This window comes from Magnolia sinica, chromosome 16 (genome assembly GCF_029962835.1).
Source record: "Magnolia sinica isolate HGM2019 chromosome 16, MsV1, whole genome shotgun sequence".
Lineage (NCBI taxonomy): Eukaryota > Viridiplantae > Streptophyta > Magnoliopsida > Magnoliales > Magnoliaceae > Magnolia > Magnolia sinica.
Window position 1 is genome coordinate 30,479,584 of NC_080588.1, and position 18,864 is coordinate 30,498,447.

The 18,864-nt window shown below is 36.4% G+C and overlaps 1 protein-coding gene across 6 annotated transcripts in view; it reads right to left on the bottom strand.

Annotated features, from left to right (window-relative positions):
• Positions 1–873: 873 nt before the first annotated feature.
• Positions 874–18,864, bottom strand: part of LOC131229884 (uncharacterized) — a 63,890-nt gene continuing 45,899 nt past the window's right edge. For 5 of the 6 annotated variants that reach the window (XM_058225938.1, XM_058225937.1, XM_058225936.1 and 2 more), the window contains 4 exons: positions 9,145–9,280; positions 8,666–8,833; positions 8,446–8,556; positions 874–1,348 (listed from right to left, as the gene is read on the bottom strand). In XM_058225938.1, coding sequence (XP_058081921.1) covers positions 1,133–1,348; positions 8,446–8,556; positions 8,666–8,833; positions 9,145–9,280 — 631 coding nt within the window. In that variant the 3' untranslated portion in view covers positions 874–1,132. The remainder of the gene's footprint in view (positions 1,349–8,445; positions 8,557–8,665; positions 8,834–9,144; positions 9,281–18,864) is intronic. The other variant, XM_058225941.1, reaches the window with a different exon arrangement.

The window sequence follows — 18,864 nt, forward strand, 5'->3', positions numbered from 1 at the left end:
CAATCAAATTTAAAGACATCAGTAAGACCAATCGCATGGGTAAAATTCTTCGGAGCCACACGACATAGTGGGGATATACGTTGTGCACCATAAAAATTGGAAATGGGACTAACATTCCATTATCTGGACCATTCATCTTATCAGTGTCATCGTGGATAGACGGCAGTCCAACTCACCGTATGATCCAATGTATATTTCTAAGGAAACTTACCAAAAGCCCCCTAATAATCAATATTATGATCTAAACCACTGAATTTATTTTTCAACTCAGAGATCCCCCATATGAAATATTTTGGGGAAAAAAAGCCGTTTATATGGTAAGTAAACAACTAAAATTTCCGTTCTTACACAAAAGCATCCGATGAAGAGGATTCTACAGTACATCAGACTATTGTTACAGATAGGTCGGACCATAGCCATTGAATGTAAGGTCATCCAAACCGTTTATAATAATGGGCCTCTCCATGGATAGTGGATACCCCCAAAAGAAAAAAGAAATTAAAAAAAAAAAAAAAACCTCTAATATTGCAAAATCTTTTTATCATTTAAAACGTTTCCTTAGGAAATAGACAGTTTTACTCATCCGTTATTTTGAGGGCCTTTGATTGAGAGTTTATGATCTTCCGCTCTTTGAAGATTTTCAAGGCGACCACCACAAATTGGATCACTGAACATGACACCAAACCCAAAGCTTACAATACCAACATATATGGCACCCAATGTGCAAAATTGCAAAATTGTAACTGGTAAAGCTGGTTGTATGTCTCTCTTGTACACCCCAAATATCAGGCCACAGAATATCTCTACACCCAAAAGGTATCCATGTTGAAGCGTACGTGACCATATCTCAATTTTTGGCACATGTGCCAATATGTCACAAGTGTCAGAGGTCCATGCAATTCATTAGGTAGTGTAGATTGTGTTTATTTCAAGGCATTCATAACCTACAGCCTGTGCACACGCCCATGTGCTGAAAGCATGCTGTATACTATTCAGAAATGACAGACATCTTTCATAAAATGGGACCCAAAATCACATTATGTAGTGCATTAAAATTGGCTAAAGGATTAGCTGAAAAAATGAGTAACTTTAATTAAAATTAGAGGATCAGTTCAACACCATCACTGGAGTTTCAATCTTCTCCCAATCTTATATTAGATTCCTCTGAATACCATGTTATAGCCAGTGGATGAAGACTGAAATCAGCACAAATATCTTCAGAACCTTTGGCCTCTATCAGCACCTGATCAAAGCAATCTAATTGGTTCTTTGAAATACCACAATCCCCACAACTACACACTTGAGCTCTCTGAGGAAAAATTGGTGGGTTTCCACTTGGACTTGATCCCTGTAATGATATTTATCAACAACTAATCAGCAGAGGAAGAGCTGATAATATTTTGCAACAAAAGGCATCGTGCTCACAGCATACTTTTTAGTTTAGTTTAGTTTTTCTTTTTTAAAAAATCTTTTCTCATGCTTATATCTCAAACAGCAAGATATTTCTTGAAAGGACTAAATTAGCATGGTGAGAGATCATTAATCAGCCCTTCTTCTTTCTTAACCTTTTTGAGGGAGGGAGAAACTTAGGGGCTGGGCGTGAGAAGTCACTTCCCAATAAGTGACTTACAGGCCCAATGTTCAGATTTTTGAAAAGAGGGAAAAGGGGAGAAATACACCAACAGCCTACCTGCTCTCTCTCCAATTGTCGTGCGCCTCTTTCCGGTTGCCAGAGTTACAATCATCCAACTCTTTTGCGGCCCACAAGAAATTCTATTGGTGGGCATTCAATTACCATTGTTTCTTCTAGTGTGGCTCATCTAAGATTTGGAATTTTTTTTTTCGGGCCATGCCTCATAATGAACTGATGAAACACACATCAAGGCGGGTCCCATGGTCCAGTCCATCATGGTGGACCATTGCTCTTAACTATTGCCCATTAAGATGGACCATTTTTATTTTATTAAACCATCTTGTGTGAGGTCCCAGAAGTTATACAAAGATCAGGCTCTATTAAGGCTTTCGAGATTGGCATTGAGTGAGAAAGCCGAGTTGCTTCCAACAATTTGAATCATATACGATCCAACTCTATAAATGAGTTGTTATCAACATCTGCTTCTGGAGTTCTAGCTGATCTAATGTCTTCAATGACCTCGAAAGAATCCAGTCTCTTTGTGGGATGTTTCTTTAGTAGGTTGCACTATTTTCTTATAGCCATTCTTCTTGTTGTAAATCCGGCAAAGAACCCAATCATCCAGCTACAACAAAAAGATTTCTTAATGAGCCCAATTAAAATTTTCCCATAGTTTCCTACCAATTCTTATATTAAGCTATTGCTCTATATTATAGGTATTTTAAATCTGTGGGCTCACTTTTATGGCTAACTTGATAATTGTTTTAGTTTAAGAATTGGCTTAAATATGTATTTAGACGGGCTTAACAAAATTGTATATTTGGTGCAATTTTTTTAATTTTTTTTAATTTTTTTAAAATGTAATCATAACATTTTGGAATGATTCCCTACGCTAAACTTGGTTTGATGTGAATATACAACTTCTTACCTGTAAGTAACTTATAGGTTACCCAAACGCAAAAACTTACCTATAAGTGACTTGCAACTTACATCCAAACAGGATTACCTGTAAGTGACTTGCAACTTACATCCAAACAGGATTACTTGTAAGTGACTTGCAACTTACATCCAAACAGGATTACCTATAAGTGACTTGCAACTTACATCCAAATAGGATTACCTGTAAGTGACTTTAACATGTAAGTGACTTACCTATAAGTCACTTACAACTTAAAGAACTTACAGGCATCCAAATAGGCCATTATGAGTTGTGTCTGTGAGAGGTTCTTGTTGGTTTTGTTTATGTAAGAAAATTCATTTGTTTGTGTGTGAAAGAGAATCTTATGTGTTATCGACCTAAGGCTTTACACAGTTCCATCAAGTTCCCAATTCTTATGGACCATTCGTCTATTGTGTCTAACCATGGACAAACTGTGCGCCACAAATGTCCTTGATATGACAATCCTAACCAGAGATAGTCTTATGGGTCATCGAACTGAGTCTTCACACGATACACTTTTGAGTTCCCAGTTCTTACAACCATTGGTCTGTTGTGTCTGACTGTTCAGAGACCACGCATCCAAAATGTCCTTGATATGACAATCCTAACCGTTTCATTTGTGTGATGAAAATAGTGAGTTACAAAGAGAAATAAAATGTCCTACTGTTTCCTAGCATTCACCACAATATCTAGAATTGGGGGGGGGGGGGGTAGATCACATGGGTCGTGTCTGTGAGAGAAAATCTTGTTGGTTTTGTTTGTGTAAGAGAATCTGGTGGGTTTCGTTTGTGTGTCTATGAGATGGAATCTTATGAGCTATTGACCCAAGGCTTTGCACCATAGATCACCGTATCAGTATTAGATTGATACTATACACGATATGGGGTTGTATCGGCCCGTTACAAAAATTTGGTCATACCCATATCCCTCCCCCCCCCCATGCACGCACAATTATTTCTCACTCCTTCCGCTCTTTTGTTTTGCTTCAAACCACTTCAATAGGTGAATTTGGAGGCATTTTTGGCAAGAGTGGCAACAATTTGGAGGGTCGAAACAACCAATTTCAAGAGCGTTGGAAGAATCGAAGCTTTGGGACCCAATTTTGAAAAAATTGAACCCCTAGGCAAGATTGGCAACAATTTGGAGGATCAAAACAACCGATTTCGAGAGGCATTTGAAGAATCGAAGCTTTGGGACCCAATTTTGAAAATTCGAAAAAAGGTATAAAAAAAAAAATCATTTTCTTTTTGTTTATTCTTGAAATATGTTTGAATCATAATTTTATGCCTCGATCCATCAAACTATACTAGATTTGCCAATCGATTTGGTGTTTTTTTGGGTATCTACACTCGAATTTTCTGGATTTTCTATAAATGTTTTTTTATCTATTAAAATTTGATTACATATCATTTTGGTAATTTCTCTCGATTTTTCTAGATTTTCGAGAAATGTTTTAAAAAAAAAAAAAAAAAAAAAATCTATTTAAATGTGATGATCAGTGTTGTCAAAATCCTATGATTTAAGATTTACGATTTACGATATACGATTTTTAGTCAAATCTTAAGCAAAACGATTTGAATCCCAACCTTGAATCCATTTTTCTATGAATCCTACTATTTACGATTCAAATTATACTTCTCTTTTATTTTAAGCTTCACTTGGCTTTCATTTTATGTTTTTAAATTGGTGGGGGCTTTAAGAATCGATTAGAAAAGGTAAATTATTTTATTTGTTCTTTGTAAGAGATTAAATGATATATATTCTCTTCAAGAATCATTGTGGTTTCTTACTTCTTAACTAGTTGAAACACAAAATTGATGTATGACTTGCTTGAAATATTATTATGGATGGTTACGATCATGCTGACTTATATGTATTATGGAAAGGTATTTCGAAATCAAAATTATCTTTTTTCATTGGTCTACAGTATTAAAGGCCACTTTTCTACCATGATTCTACGTTGTGAAAAGGTAACACGAACATAAATTCCGGCTTTTGTGGACTTCTAATATAGTGTTAAAGGAATCTTATTCCTTTATTACTTTTTTTTTTTTGACACATAGTATTACTTGGTGCACATTGATGGCAAAGGAAGATTGATGAGTTTCAAAAAAACATCTCATTTACTTATATTTTTTCATATTTTTTCAATTTTTTAAGGAAAAAAAATAAAAAAATCTTGTGATTTACAATATGATTTGCAATTCAATACGATTCAACCACTAGTACGATTTGTGATATGATAATAAATTTGACAACACCGGTGATTGGGGGGTGGGGGGGGGGGGGGGGGTGGATTGGACATTTCCGACTAGATCTAATCACATATTAGGGTTTTTTTGTGGTAATTTTGATATATTTTTCTAGATTTTTCATTTTTTATAACTTTTTTCAAATGCAAACCAAGATTCATGCATGGGAGGGCATTTTTTTTAAAAATCAAATGTACACCATATCTAATCATGGATTTCGGGTTTTCTGTTGAAATCGAAGTCGAGGACCCACTTTGGGGGGTTAAATTTAATTAAAAAAATAATAATAATAAATAAATAAATAAAAACTGTTGGACTTTTTAGGGAAAATGAAATAAAATTTTAAAAAAAAAAAAAAAAATCCTTCTTTTAAATGCAACCTTTTAATGCATGATTAATGTTTTAAAGCTATAGATCTACAATTTTGGGTGATTAAATTGTTATTTTTCATCATTTTTTCTACTTTTGGGTTAATTTTTGTGCATTTTCTGAATTTTGTTTTCTAAATAATTTTAGGAAAATAATATGAATGATAGATCATAGATATGATCTACAACTATTTTTCTTGTTTTTAAATTTTTTTACTTTTTTTTTTTAAAAGATGAGAAGGTGTCCCCGTCCCTTTTTATTAAAGTTAAAAATGATTGTTTTAAATATCTATTTAGTTTCTTATTTCATTAATCATTATGAAAATTTGTAACCCTTTCTATTTATTTTGGTATTTTTGCAATGGATGGTTGGTACTTGTTGTGGAGTATGGACTCGTTTGCTATTATTGATTTGTTTTATCTATTGGGTTGGTCCTTGGATTTGACAATTGACGACTTGTTGTGGAGTGTGGACTTGTTTGCTATTGTTGATTTGTTGTATTTGTTGGGAATGACTTACTTGACTTCGAGTTCGGAAAACCGAAAATGGTTGGGAAAGAGAATGAAAATGTAGTGTGGAAGTATGGGGAAAGAATAGGTGGAAGGAGACGGTAAATGATAAGTATTGCAACAAGAGTGTGAGTAGGGGCCTAACCCAATTAAAACAACACTTTTCCCATTAAAAGAGTCAAGTGTCAAAGTGTGCAAGTGTCCTTTAGAACGCAAGGGAGGAGATGAGAAAAAACTTAAAAGAAATCAAAGGTAAAAGGTAGTGAGGTTGAAGGAGAAGGCCACGCTTGATGGATGTATAGCAGAGGTGTTTGGTGTTCCTATGCAATAGGTTGATGAGGATAATTAATCAGGGGAGGACTTGTATAGGGAGATGGGAATTGCAAGGAGAGAAAGTTCACAAACTCAACAAGAGGATGAGTAACAGCATCAGATGTTTGGGAGAACTTGTTCGGTTCGTGATGCGAGTCGGAGGAGTGGCGGTGGTTGTGGCAACAAAGGATTTTTTTTTATTTTTTTTATTTTGAATGTGTGTATGTCGCGACACTAAGAGCCGCAACCCTCTCGGCCCAACCCGCTTAATATTGACAATTTTGATGAGGATAAGAGGAAGCTATGGGCACCTCTTGGTGATGAGACAATATATAGGAAGGTGAGTAGCACGTAAAAGAAATTGAAGCAAATATGGTCAAAACGGATTTTAGATAATCTTGAAAAGGCAGTTGGGAAGTTATTTTTACACGTTAGTATTCCTCCACATGTTGTTGATTCCCTCTATTTTCAAGTGTTTGTGAATGCAGCAACAGATTTAGGACTCAAAAGTATTCAAATGAAATGTACAATGAACTGTGGGATTATGTACAATCATTTAAAATGATATGAGCGAGTAGAGGATGCACAATCATATGTAATGGTTGGACTTGGCCCAACCAGATTGAGCATGATGAATTTCATGGTCTATTGCCACCTGGGTACAGTGTTCATCAGAGCTATTGATTCATCTGATAGGTGAAGAATGCTACTTAGGGCCTGTTTAGGAGCGAAGTCGAGGACCCACTTTGGGGGGGTAGAAAAAAAAAAAAATGTTGGACTTTTTAGGGAAAATAAATCATTCTTTTAAATGCAACCTTTTAATGCATGATTAATGTTTTAAAGCTATAGATCTACAATTTTGGGTGATTAAATTGTTATTTTTCATCATTTTTTCTACTTTTGGGTTAATTTTTGTGCATTTTCTGAATTTTGTTTTCTAAATAATTTTAGGGAAATAATATGAATAATAGATCATAGATATGATCTACAACTATTTTTCTAGTTTTTAAATTTTTTTACTTTTTTTTTTAAAAGATGACAAGATGTCCCCGCCCCTTTTTATTAAAGTTAAAAATGATTGTTTTAAATATCTATTTAGTTTCTTATTTCATTAATCATTATGAAAATTTGTAACCCTTTCTATTTATTTTGGTATTTTTGCAGTGGATGGTTGGTACTTGTTGTGGAGTGTGGACTCGTTTGCCATTGTTGATTTGTTGTATCTATTGGGTTGGTCCTTGGATTTGACAATTGACGACTTGTTGTGGAGTGTGGACTTGTTTGCTATTGTTGATTTGTTGTATTTGTTGGGAATGACTTGACTTCGAGTTCGGAAAACCGAAAATGGTTGGGAAAGAGAATGAACATGTAGTGTGGAAGTATGGGGAAAGAATAGGTGGAAGGAGATGGTAAATTATGTGTAAGTATTGCAACACAACAAGAGTGTGAGTAGGGGCATAACCCAATTAAAACAACACTTTTCCCATTAAAAGAGTCAAGTGTCTGAGCATGCAAGTGTCCTTTAGAACGCAAGGGAGGAGATGAGAAAAAACTTAAAAGAAATCAAAGGATTTGAAATCCAGGGTGGATTTGGAACCCCCTGGATTTGAAACCCCTTGGATTTGAAATCCTCCTATTGTGTTTGGCACCATGGATTCAGAATCCCCTATAATCCAAAAGTAGTTATGCATAGTATATTTACAGGGGTTTGAATTTAATTAGTAAATCAACTTTAATATCTCTAATTAGTGTACATATGTAATGTTTGACACAATGGTTGTAAATTTGTAATAAGCCCATTGAAATATATACTTTGCCCGAAAATGATGAAATTCCAAGTCTCAGATGGGCCACAAGCACAAGATCACATCCGAGTGACTAACCAACGATTTTTAACCATTGATTTACATGGACAAAGTTTGGATGGCACAAATCATTGTATGAAAGTAATTATAGTGATGCAATTGATAGTGCCCAATAGATTAATAGCCTAGTGACACACATGTTACACATGCAACTCTTGGAAGGATTTTCGATGTAATCCAAGCTTTCACCTTGGATTTGAAACGCCCAGTTACTTTATGGTGCCAAACGTACCGAGGGATTTGAAATCCCCTCAAACCCCCAACCACCCCACCACCCCCCAATCTATGGTGCCAAATGACCCCTTGCGTATTTAGGTTGATGGATATGGTGGAAGAAATTGGGGAGAGTAATGTGGTACAAATTGTCGCTAATAATGAGGCATTGTTGTGGGACCAATGCATGAGCTCAAATAACGTGAGAGATCAATCAGCAAATTTAAATTAATTAATGAAAACTTTAAATCATGCTACCATCATCACAAATATTTGTAGCTGAGTACATTTAAGTGAATATCAGAATCAGATTGATGATTAAACCAATTATTGAAGAATGAGAGAAACGTACCGCTAATGCATTTTTCAAATGATTGACCTCTGTGGATCTTGCTTCAGCTAATTTCTGTGATTCGCGTAAATGGCTGAGAGCAATAAAAAGTTTCTGTTGTTCTTTCCGTAACTTGTACCCAAGAATGAAATAAAAGAACAGGACATACTCAGACATCTAAAATAAAGAAGCTATTCAAGGATGCCAAACATAAAATTTACGCAAGTAAAATCATAAATACCTGGGCTTCTAACTCGGCAATTCTCTGCAGAGAAGCTTGTTCGATGCAGGCTCGCCGTTTACATTCCTGTTCAAGAATCTCTGTGATTTGGTATCTCATTTCAGCCATTTCCTGGGTTAGGTCCTCTGCTTCTTCCTTAGCTCTTGACTTTTCTTCCCTCAAATCTTCCTAATAGACAGTTTATTGCTTTAAGGCATGCATGTTACACTTCTAAGAGTCAGAAGCAAAGTCTAATCAAAACTCAACCCAGACTCAATGAGCATCGAGCCTCAGTAGATTTCAAATTTAAGCAAGTACACTGTCTTCTCATGATAAAAACAAGCTTATGCTCTGTCTTATCCTTCGAGCACTCACTGGCTTAGTTGAGTAGTCTTTGAAGATTACTGACTACTCAACTATGTTTTGAGACATTTTTTAGTAGGAAAGAATGATTACATAAAGGACTACATGGATGGTCATTTCCATCAATAGCCAATTACCTTAAGTTGCTTTACTAGAAGTTCGGATTCAAGGATCTGATGCATCATCTTCTCCATTTCATCTTTCAGATTTTCATCCCATGCCGTTACATCTGCCAGTTTTGAAAGGAATGGGTCCAATGCTTCTTCACATGTGCTTCACACATAGCAATCAATATTACTAGGGACATAGTGACATGGAAATTCAAAAGGGTCAAGTTCAGTATGTGGTTCCTCATAAAGAAGTGTATCATTTTGTTTAGGAACAGAACAAGGTCAAAATTAGATGAAAGTCCATGCAAGTATTTGCACTGTTTCTCAGATATGAATTTGGCTCACACATGTAAACAAGGTGACAAGCAGAATAAATGTTCATAACCCATGCAAAATAAAAAATCATGTCGCCTGAGGAATATACTGAGTCCCTATTACAGAACACCCATCAGATGCAATCATGTCTATGCGCACAATTTGATTGTATATATGGATGAATGCATACCCACTCACAGCTGCATACGTTCATACATAGAAACATGCACGTACATAAAAATGTATACATTTTGATAACCAGCATAATATAAGATTTCATGAATCATATTTGATATCTCCATATAGCATAAAAATTCTTGCAAAGTATATCCTATAGTTGGATAAACTGTGAAGCGAAGTGGCAATAGAGTTAGATATGGCAGAGAGGAAGTGTCTGTTTCAAAAATATTGTTAGATATATGAATATGAGGCGAGGAAGTGGGAGCAGAAGCGCTAGTCCGAAGCACGATTAGAAGCAGGAGCAGAACCTAGTTAGAAGGATACCGCAACTAAGAATATATCCTCTCTCCTGCCTCCAACATATAATCAAGATATTAAATGCCAGTACCAGTCGGTGCATCAGCCAGCCCACTGACCGATATGATATGGCCCGTATCAGCCAATTTTTCTGGCTGAAAAATATTAATAACTTCTGGAAAATGGAAAATGAGAGACCTCAGAATCTCTGTTTTTTTTATGACATGTATTCAATAGTGCAATTTGCCATTCTTTGGTAAGAACAGTCTGCTGGGCAGCCTGTTCAAAGCTGAATGAATTAATCTCTGACTCTTAAATTCATGATACGAATGATATCATGTATTGAACTGTCAACATCATGATTTGTGATATATATAAATTTAAATAATTCAGTATATAACCATCTATCATCTAGGTCTACAAGTATGTAGTAACTTACACTGAGACACAAATACATGTCTATCTTAAATGAACAATTTCCCTCAAGAAATTTGAAGGGAAGAAAAAACAAAGAAAAAAAAAGGATGAATAGTAGACTATTGCTATCTAGATTCTCATATGGCTAGATTAGTGAAATTTAACAACATAGGCCCAATCGAACACAAATTAAGCATGATTTGATAGATAAGATCAGGGCCTATAACATTTGAATCCAACAAAGGAAGGCAGAAAAAAAAATGAATAAGATCATTTGCCTTCTTTTCCGATCTTCCCGTAAACCCAAACTTCCTTTAATTCACTAAATCCTGCTCAAATTGTTGGATTTGATCTTGTTTTATTTTGTTGAAAATCTCTCCCCAAGCTCCCTAAAGTGATATTTTGAAGAGAGGAGGAGAAATAATGAGATAAGTGAAAAAAAAAAAAAAACCAAATAAAACATGGGCTATATAAGCATATCACTGTATCAGACATGAGACAAATGCTGCCCACGTAATGTGATCGACAAGGCTATATCAGCCGATATAAGCAAATACAGCTTCCTCTTCTTCTTGTTTTTTTTTTTTTTTTTGGCCTGACCGGTTAGCGTATGTCACGGACCGATACAATTACAATATGGCTATAAATATAACCAATTTCAAAACCTTGCATATAAGATGCATTTCTTAACAAGTGACAAGTTCTTCAATACATAATCTAACCAAAGGAAGGTTTCTAAGCCCACATGCATTTGCAGCCCTGCCTGACCTGTCCATCCACACAAACACATGTGGCAACATAGCACACATGCAAGGTCCGAAATTTCAATCATGTATGCCATATTTTTTAAATCTTGTGGCCTCTAAATCAGGACATTCCACTCCTCAGGTTGGTTATCGTAAATGAAATGAACAGATGGTAACAAAAAAAAAAAAAATGTTTTGACCATCATTTGTTTTCTACAATGTGACCCACCTGAAGAGTGAAGAGGCCTATTTTTAAGTCAGAGATCTAATCAGTGTGCTCCAACTGGTGTAAAGCTCGGATCCCACACACGTGTGGGCAGGATCAACATTTATCGGGCCATATTTGCTGGAGTCTCTCAGCATCCCATTTTTGCAATTCAACGACCAAATTCCAGATTCAGCCAAAAATTTACTTTTCTTTGTGGAGAAGAGAATGACCATGCATCATTGAAGATGTCCTTATACTCCATTTCTATCCCTGCATTAAATGAACTATGACCCCTTCTCCATCAGCATGAGGCAATATTTCACTCGACATGTCACAATTCTCCACCCGATACACAGCAAGTTCTGCTCATAGGTTTGTGGTTCTGGAAACGGACACTTTCACAATCAGTACAATACCATCTTCCACCACTTCCACTACTAGTCATTGCAATCATTGTTAGAATTATCTCCAATATTATCGAAATATCTTCGATATCATCGTTATCTCCAGCTTGGCGATACCGATAACACCGGTTGTATTAGAAATTACATGCATAAGCAATGTATTGCTAAGTATCGCCAACGCATCGATATGGACAATATTTTCAGATTTGTAAGTTCTAGGCATCGCTTATATTGCCAATGTATCGATATCGCCAATATTTTTTACTGTGTAAATTCTAGGTGACGCTTGTATCACAAGCCTATCGACAATTTTTCTATAATATCGCCAACGTAGAGATCACAGAAAGTTTGTTTATTGAAGAAAAAAAATCTATTTCAATTTTTTTATGAGCACATTGTTGTATGTAGTTTTCAATTTGTCATTATTAATATAGATAATATCTCAATATTATCATTATCGCAACAAGCGCAATATCAAGACCACAATCTTTTGTTTCCTTTCCAATTGTTGATGATTAATTGGCAAAATATCGTGAGTTGTCGATATTCTGCAATATTGATGGATGTTTGGATGGATGATTGGATGGTTAAATGGGATGGATGGGATGGTTAGACTATTTCTTATGACAACACATGCTTTTAAGCCCCCATTAAATGGAAATTTATTGTGTATACATTCTTTTTACAATAATAATAATAATAATAATAATAATAATAATAATTAAATAAATCCTAAATATGCAAATATGTGTATTTTAGCATCTCCAGAATTTTCACCAAAAATTCTACCATTTTCACATTTCCGGTTATCATTGATATTACCAGTGATATCGATATTGTTTCCATATCCCCGGCCAACGAAACTTGTAGCAATATTGATACTTTGAACACTGATTGCAATCACATGGTGGATATTCCAACAACGGAAATCATGGAAGTCTCACATTTTACATCACCTCATGCTGGAAGGGGGGTGATGCTTTCTTAATCTGTAATATATCAGATGTGTAACACAGAAGCACACATGTTAGCCTTCGCATATCTAGCATTTTTCTTGTTCCACAAGTTACAAGGAACCTGATACTGTATCGCAAATGACCAGTGTGTCTTCAATGTGCCTTTTCTATTTACTCCAAGTCGTGTCATTGTGAAGAATCTGAAGATGGGACAACCAATTAGTAAGGATATGTATTATGGAGGAATAATCTCTATGCACTGAAGTCACCAATCGTGGAGAAGATTCAAATCTTGACTGCTACAAAGGACGTGTCAGCTTCAGTTTGGCATCATCGATTGGGATATATTAGTCTTAGTACTTGAATAAAATTGTTTCTCAGCATAAGTGCCTGTCTTGGACTCTTGAAAGGTCGTAAATTTTTGTTATGCCATGGATATCAACCGGGAAAACATACTATACCACTTTTTGCCTTCAATAATAAAGTAATGCATTCCTTTACGTGAAGGACCCAAGTCCATTCTTCTTTGTCCAGCAGCAAACATTATATTACTTTTAAGGATGATTACAGTAGCATTGCTTGGATATATCTTCTTTGCGTCAAATCTGATGCTTTTCAGATTTCTATTTCATTTGCGGCACTTGTTGAGAAACAAGTTAGTTGTCTTATTCAAACTTTTTGAATAGATGGTGATGATGAATTTGTGTCTATTGAATTTCAGACTTATCTTCCCCACACCAAAAAATGGAGTTGTGGAGCAAAACCATAGAGACATTGCCCTTTAGAAAAATCATGTTCGTATATGTATTCTGGGCAGTCACTCCTTATCAGCAGTTTTATGGTGATATACATTGATTATATGATGCTTTGATCTTTAGGATTTGTTTGTCTTTTGTACATTTCATCCACAATGCCATACCAACTAATTTCATCGAGGAGCACTGCCTGTGTATTTAATGGCTATAGAAGTATTTGCAAAGGGTTTCGAATGATCATCCTGTCAAAGGACATGGTCATGGACATGCCATCATTGCTTGATATGTTACATTTGATAAGAACTCCCATTGTCCTGAACATCATCATGTGATAACTCTAGTCCGACACTCCAACCGCTTCCTTCAATGCATTGATGAGGCATGTCACAACATTTCATAGCTGCTTCAATAGCCACTCCCACTCTTTTGATGCTTGTTCTCGTGAATTTCTATGAAATTCCTTACACTTCAGAAAGGATCCAACTTTTTCACCAGTCAAAGGAGATTCTTTTCAAACTTCATCTGCACTCGTTACCCCATTGTTGATTTCTCCCTCCCTCCCTCCCTCCCTACCTCCCTCCATGCCATTTCTATTCCATCTACATATAAGATTGCAACTCAGTATCAGTGTTTACTCGATAGATGGATATTGAGTTCAAATACTTTAGCATATTCATACACGTGATCTTGGTCCCCCTCCTGCTGGTCAGAAGACAGTTACATGCCCATTAATACACACTCTCAAATATGATTCGGATTTGATGAATCCAACAATATAGAGTGCAATTAGTAGCACATGGCTTCTTAGAAGAACATGACCCACCATGATTACATGGGTACATTTAATCCTGTTGTGAAGCCCACCAACATTCACAGTATCTTCGCTATTGCTTATACTTACCCTTGCATAATGTCACTAAAGCTTTTCTACATTGTAAACCTCAAGAGGAAGTATACATGTGCTGACCAGAATTTTATCAGGATCCTTCTTGTCTAACATATGTCAATTAGATAGAGGCTTCTATGGTCTTAAATAAGCCCTGTGTGCATGGTTGTGTGGCTTTAGCATTCCGCTCTTTGATGAATGCTACATCACAGTTCAACTGATCTCTCATCTTTTTATTCAACATAACTCTTAGTTGATTCTGATTCTCTACGTTGATGATATGGAGCTCACTGGCAGTGTTCAAAAGGAAATTGCTCATGTACACCATGTTCTTCAGCAAGTTTTTGCGCTGAAAGATATAGGAATCTCATCACTTCTTGGGTATAAAAGGTTTCACAGACCTCTCATGGGCTTCTTGTTACTTAGCAAAGATATGCCCTAGACATTCTTCATTGGTTCTCTATGCTTGACTACAAGCCCATCTCCGCACCAGCTTTGTTTAATATGAAGCAACCTGCTGGAGATCCAATTCTCCTTTCGATGCCAATTCTTTATATGCAAATGCATGGCAGACTTCAGTACCTAATACTTGCTGATGTTGGACGGGATGATCTAACCTAATATGATGTGTTGAAACTAGATAGCGGATTAACTAGAGCAATCAAAAGACAAAATAACACTAAACTACCACAAGTTGAAGAAACTCATATTTGTAACAGGTTAAGGTTCAAAACACCTACCAGTCCCGCAACGTGATTCGTATAAAGTATCAAGTAATTAGGATCATGAAGAAGATAGGACTCCCTCTTAGCATAGGTATTAAATCTGAACATTCATGGAATCACTTGAGTGGTAAGGATTTTGCATGTTTAGGGCTGTTTCAAGGGTTAGGGAATATAGGGAATACGCTTAGAGTATCTAGCAAACTAGGAATTTAGGGTTTCGATATATAGATTTGAGGATTTAGGATCTTGGGGATAGGGATTTGAGGGTTTGGGGTTAATAGGCTAGGGGAAATTGGGGAAATTAGGTTAGGGTTATAGGATTTGGGGGAAATTCAGATTAAGCTTCAGATTTGGGAATTAGGGTTTGGAAAGAATAGGGATTTTGGGATTCAGGAATCTTAGGGTTAGGGTTTGGGATTAATGTTTAGGGTATTTGTAAATGGGATCAAAGGGAAGAAAAAAGTCAAAGATTTGAAGCAAAGGGGCCACAGATTGGGGTTGTCCGTATGCACACTGTTCACGCGATATTGTTCCCATGGTACTGTTCACAGCTAGAGCTTGGGTTCAATTGGGTGTAGGTTAGGTCTAAGAGAGAAGAAAGAGAAGAAGATTAAGAAAGAGAGATGAGAAGCGAAGCACCTTGAGAGAGAAAACAAGAGGATAACTAGGAGAATCACTCCCCAAATGGCTTCACACCATCAATCCCATTGCAGGATGAATTACTAAATCGCATAGCAAAAGATGGGAAACTATTTTCATTCATGGTTTATAATACTCAAACCCTAAAGGGAATCCAAACCTTATATAGTTTCAGAAATAGACTTTCTCGAGAAAGAATTCTCATTTAAAAAAAAAAAAACCATCTCAAGTAAAACATACTGACATACAGATTAGGTAAAACTAATATGCACATACTGACATAAAACGAACAAAGTAAATAAACCCTATCCAAAATCAAAAGTAAATAAACCTAACATGTACATACTGACATACAGATTATGTAAAACTTTCATACATTCAATAACCTATGTATAATGAATGCCTTTGTGGCATGTAACTAAATGAACCTTATCCCTAACCGTAACAGTAACCCCTTCCACCTCCACCTTCGTTGCCAAAATCATCCTTCGATTCTTTTTTTATGGCTTCAACTGCAGGAGAACTTTGGGCCGACTCCGAGCTGGATGTGTCCAAAAGATGGTCGTTCACCTCTACTGAATCAGATGATAGGGATGCCTTCCCATCGTCCTCATTCATAGATGCAACAAGTTTTTTTAGGCGTTTTTTATGATTTGATTTGTATGGGATTCCCAACCGCCTATAAAATGCTACGAGACTTTTAAGAAACTTTGATGGTTTACTCGTGCCTGCTTCAGCATCATGTTGTCTCGGAGGTGGATGTTGTTGTCTAGTACTCGATCTAGATGCCATTTTCAAGCTTTCTTTAACGGCCTCTTTATAATCGCGTTCTTCTTGTTCTTTAAAATTCTCTCTTGTTCTTCTTTTCTACTAATTGTAGAAGGCCTGGAACTAGAGACAGTTCCTCTGCTTAACCCTTCTTAATTTATAATAGGCCTACTTTTATATATTCTTTCGTTGGTTGTATTGGTTGTAGTTGTAGGGTGAGGGGTGTAGGAAGTCTTTGTATTTAAGTCGAGAATGGCTTCAAATAAATCTCGGACTTCTTGAGGAGCTTTGCTACATGGTGCGGCGTCTCCTCCCCGACAAGCCAAATGTAATTTAAGCTGGATTTGTTTTGTTTACAAATTGTTTTCCACACAATTTACATTATAACTTTATCTTACTATCTTGGGAGTAGACTTGGACTCCATAATCCCAAATATCTGCCGATGCATCATCTTCCGATGACATATCTACAGGTGTATATCTAGTTAGGTTAAGACAACATTAAAAAATTTTAAAAAAATTAAAATTTAAAAAAATTTAAAAAAAAAAAAATTATAGTCAGTGTTCGCAATATCGATAATATCGGCCGATATTACTGTTATCGCTGGCCAACGAGACGAAACCCATCAAAAGTCCCCGAAATTAAAAAAAATAAAAAAAACAAAATAGAAATTTTTTGTATCGCTTGATATACCACACAATATCGCACGATTTTTTGCGAAATCCCCAATATTAGCATTACTATTGCACATTACAGAGCCAACAACCATTTGAGGAGAGAATTCCAACAACAAGAGGCCGAGAATGTCGGGTTTGCAATATTCTCAAAAAATTGAAAAAAAAAATCCAAACAAAAAGAGGGAAATCCATGTAAGAGAGGGGATTTCGGTACCTGCAGAAGATGTGAGTGTGAATGGAAGCTAAATCTGGTGGGCCACTCGATCGAGAGGTAGTGGTGCGCCATAAGTGTGAAAAAAAAAAACCCCGATTTTCCTATTTTTTCATCGAACAGGGGAGAGATTTTCTGCGAAATGGAGATTTCGACCAAAATTTTGCCAAAATCGTAGGGATTTTGGATTTGAGATTTAGCGTTCAGGAAGGACCGGAACCCTTTCTTGCCGTGAAAATGGCTTCTGATGCCATTTATGGAAGCAGATCGGGTGGTGTACTGCACACCAGTGACCTGGCTAGTGAGTCGACAAGTTCTGTGGGCCCTACCATGAAGTAAATGTGATATCCAAACCATTTGTCCATTTCATGAGATCGTTCCAAGGGCTGAGCCCAAAAATAAGATAGAACCAAAGATCAAGTGGACCACACTGCGGAAAGTAGTGGGAGATTAAACGTCTACCATTGAAACCTTTCTGGGATCGCAGAAGTTTTCGATCAATCTGATATTTGTTTTTTCTCTGCATCCATGTTTGTGTGGCCTTATGAATAGATTAGATGGAGAAGAAACATTATGGTGGGCCCTACGAATGTTTTAACAGTGGGAATCACTGTCCCGCTGCTATTTATGATGTGGTCCATTTGACCTTTGGATATGACTCATTTTTTGTTAAATGTCCCGAAATGATCTCGTCAAATGGATGGTCAGTATAGATATAATAAATACATCATGATGGGGCCCACATAGCTTTAATCCTCTTTTCATAGTTAATACGCACGTAGACATACACCAGTGAGGCTGCTGATGTGCGGTACAACAACTAGTTGGCTTACTTTACAAACAAGCTGTGGGGTCCACCTTGATGTATATGTTTTATCCATGCCATCCATCCGATTTTTCATATCATTTAAGGACGTTAGGCCAAAACTTCAGCAAATCCTAATCTCAGGTGAACCACAGCATAAAAAGTGGTGAATAATCATTAAAAGCATTTTATAGGCCAAGAAAGTTTTGGGTTAAGGTCATCTTTGTATATTCCCTTCATTCACTTCTGGTTGACCTTATTGACAGGTTGGATGACAAATAAACATGATGGATCTACTTAAAGTGGGCCTTCATATGTTTTTAATGGTGAACGTTTAATCATCAGTGTTTCATGTGGTGTGGTCCACCTAAAATTTGGATGTACTTAATGTTTGGGACAACATCCAAAAATGAGTTGAAAAATTGAATAGACGGAGTGGATATACAACATATCATCATGGTGGGCCCTACAATAGCACTGTTTTCTGTGGCAGGGTCCACTTGAGTATTGGATCGGCCTCAATGGTGGGTGTCATTGTCCCCACTTTTTTCTGTGGTAGGGTCCACTTGAGTATTGGATCGGCCTCATTCTTTGGCTCGGGCCCTAAAATGGTCTTTCCAAATGGATGGATGGTGTGGATACACACATACATAATGGGTGGGGCCACAATTAGGGTTCCACGCACATCGTTCTCTGGTTCATGCTCTAAAATGATCTCTTAAAATGGATGGATGGTATGGATAGAATCCATACTTCA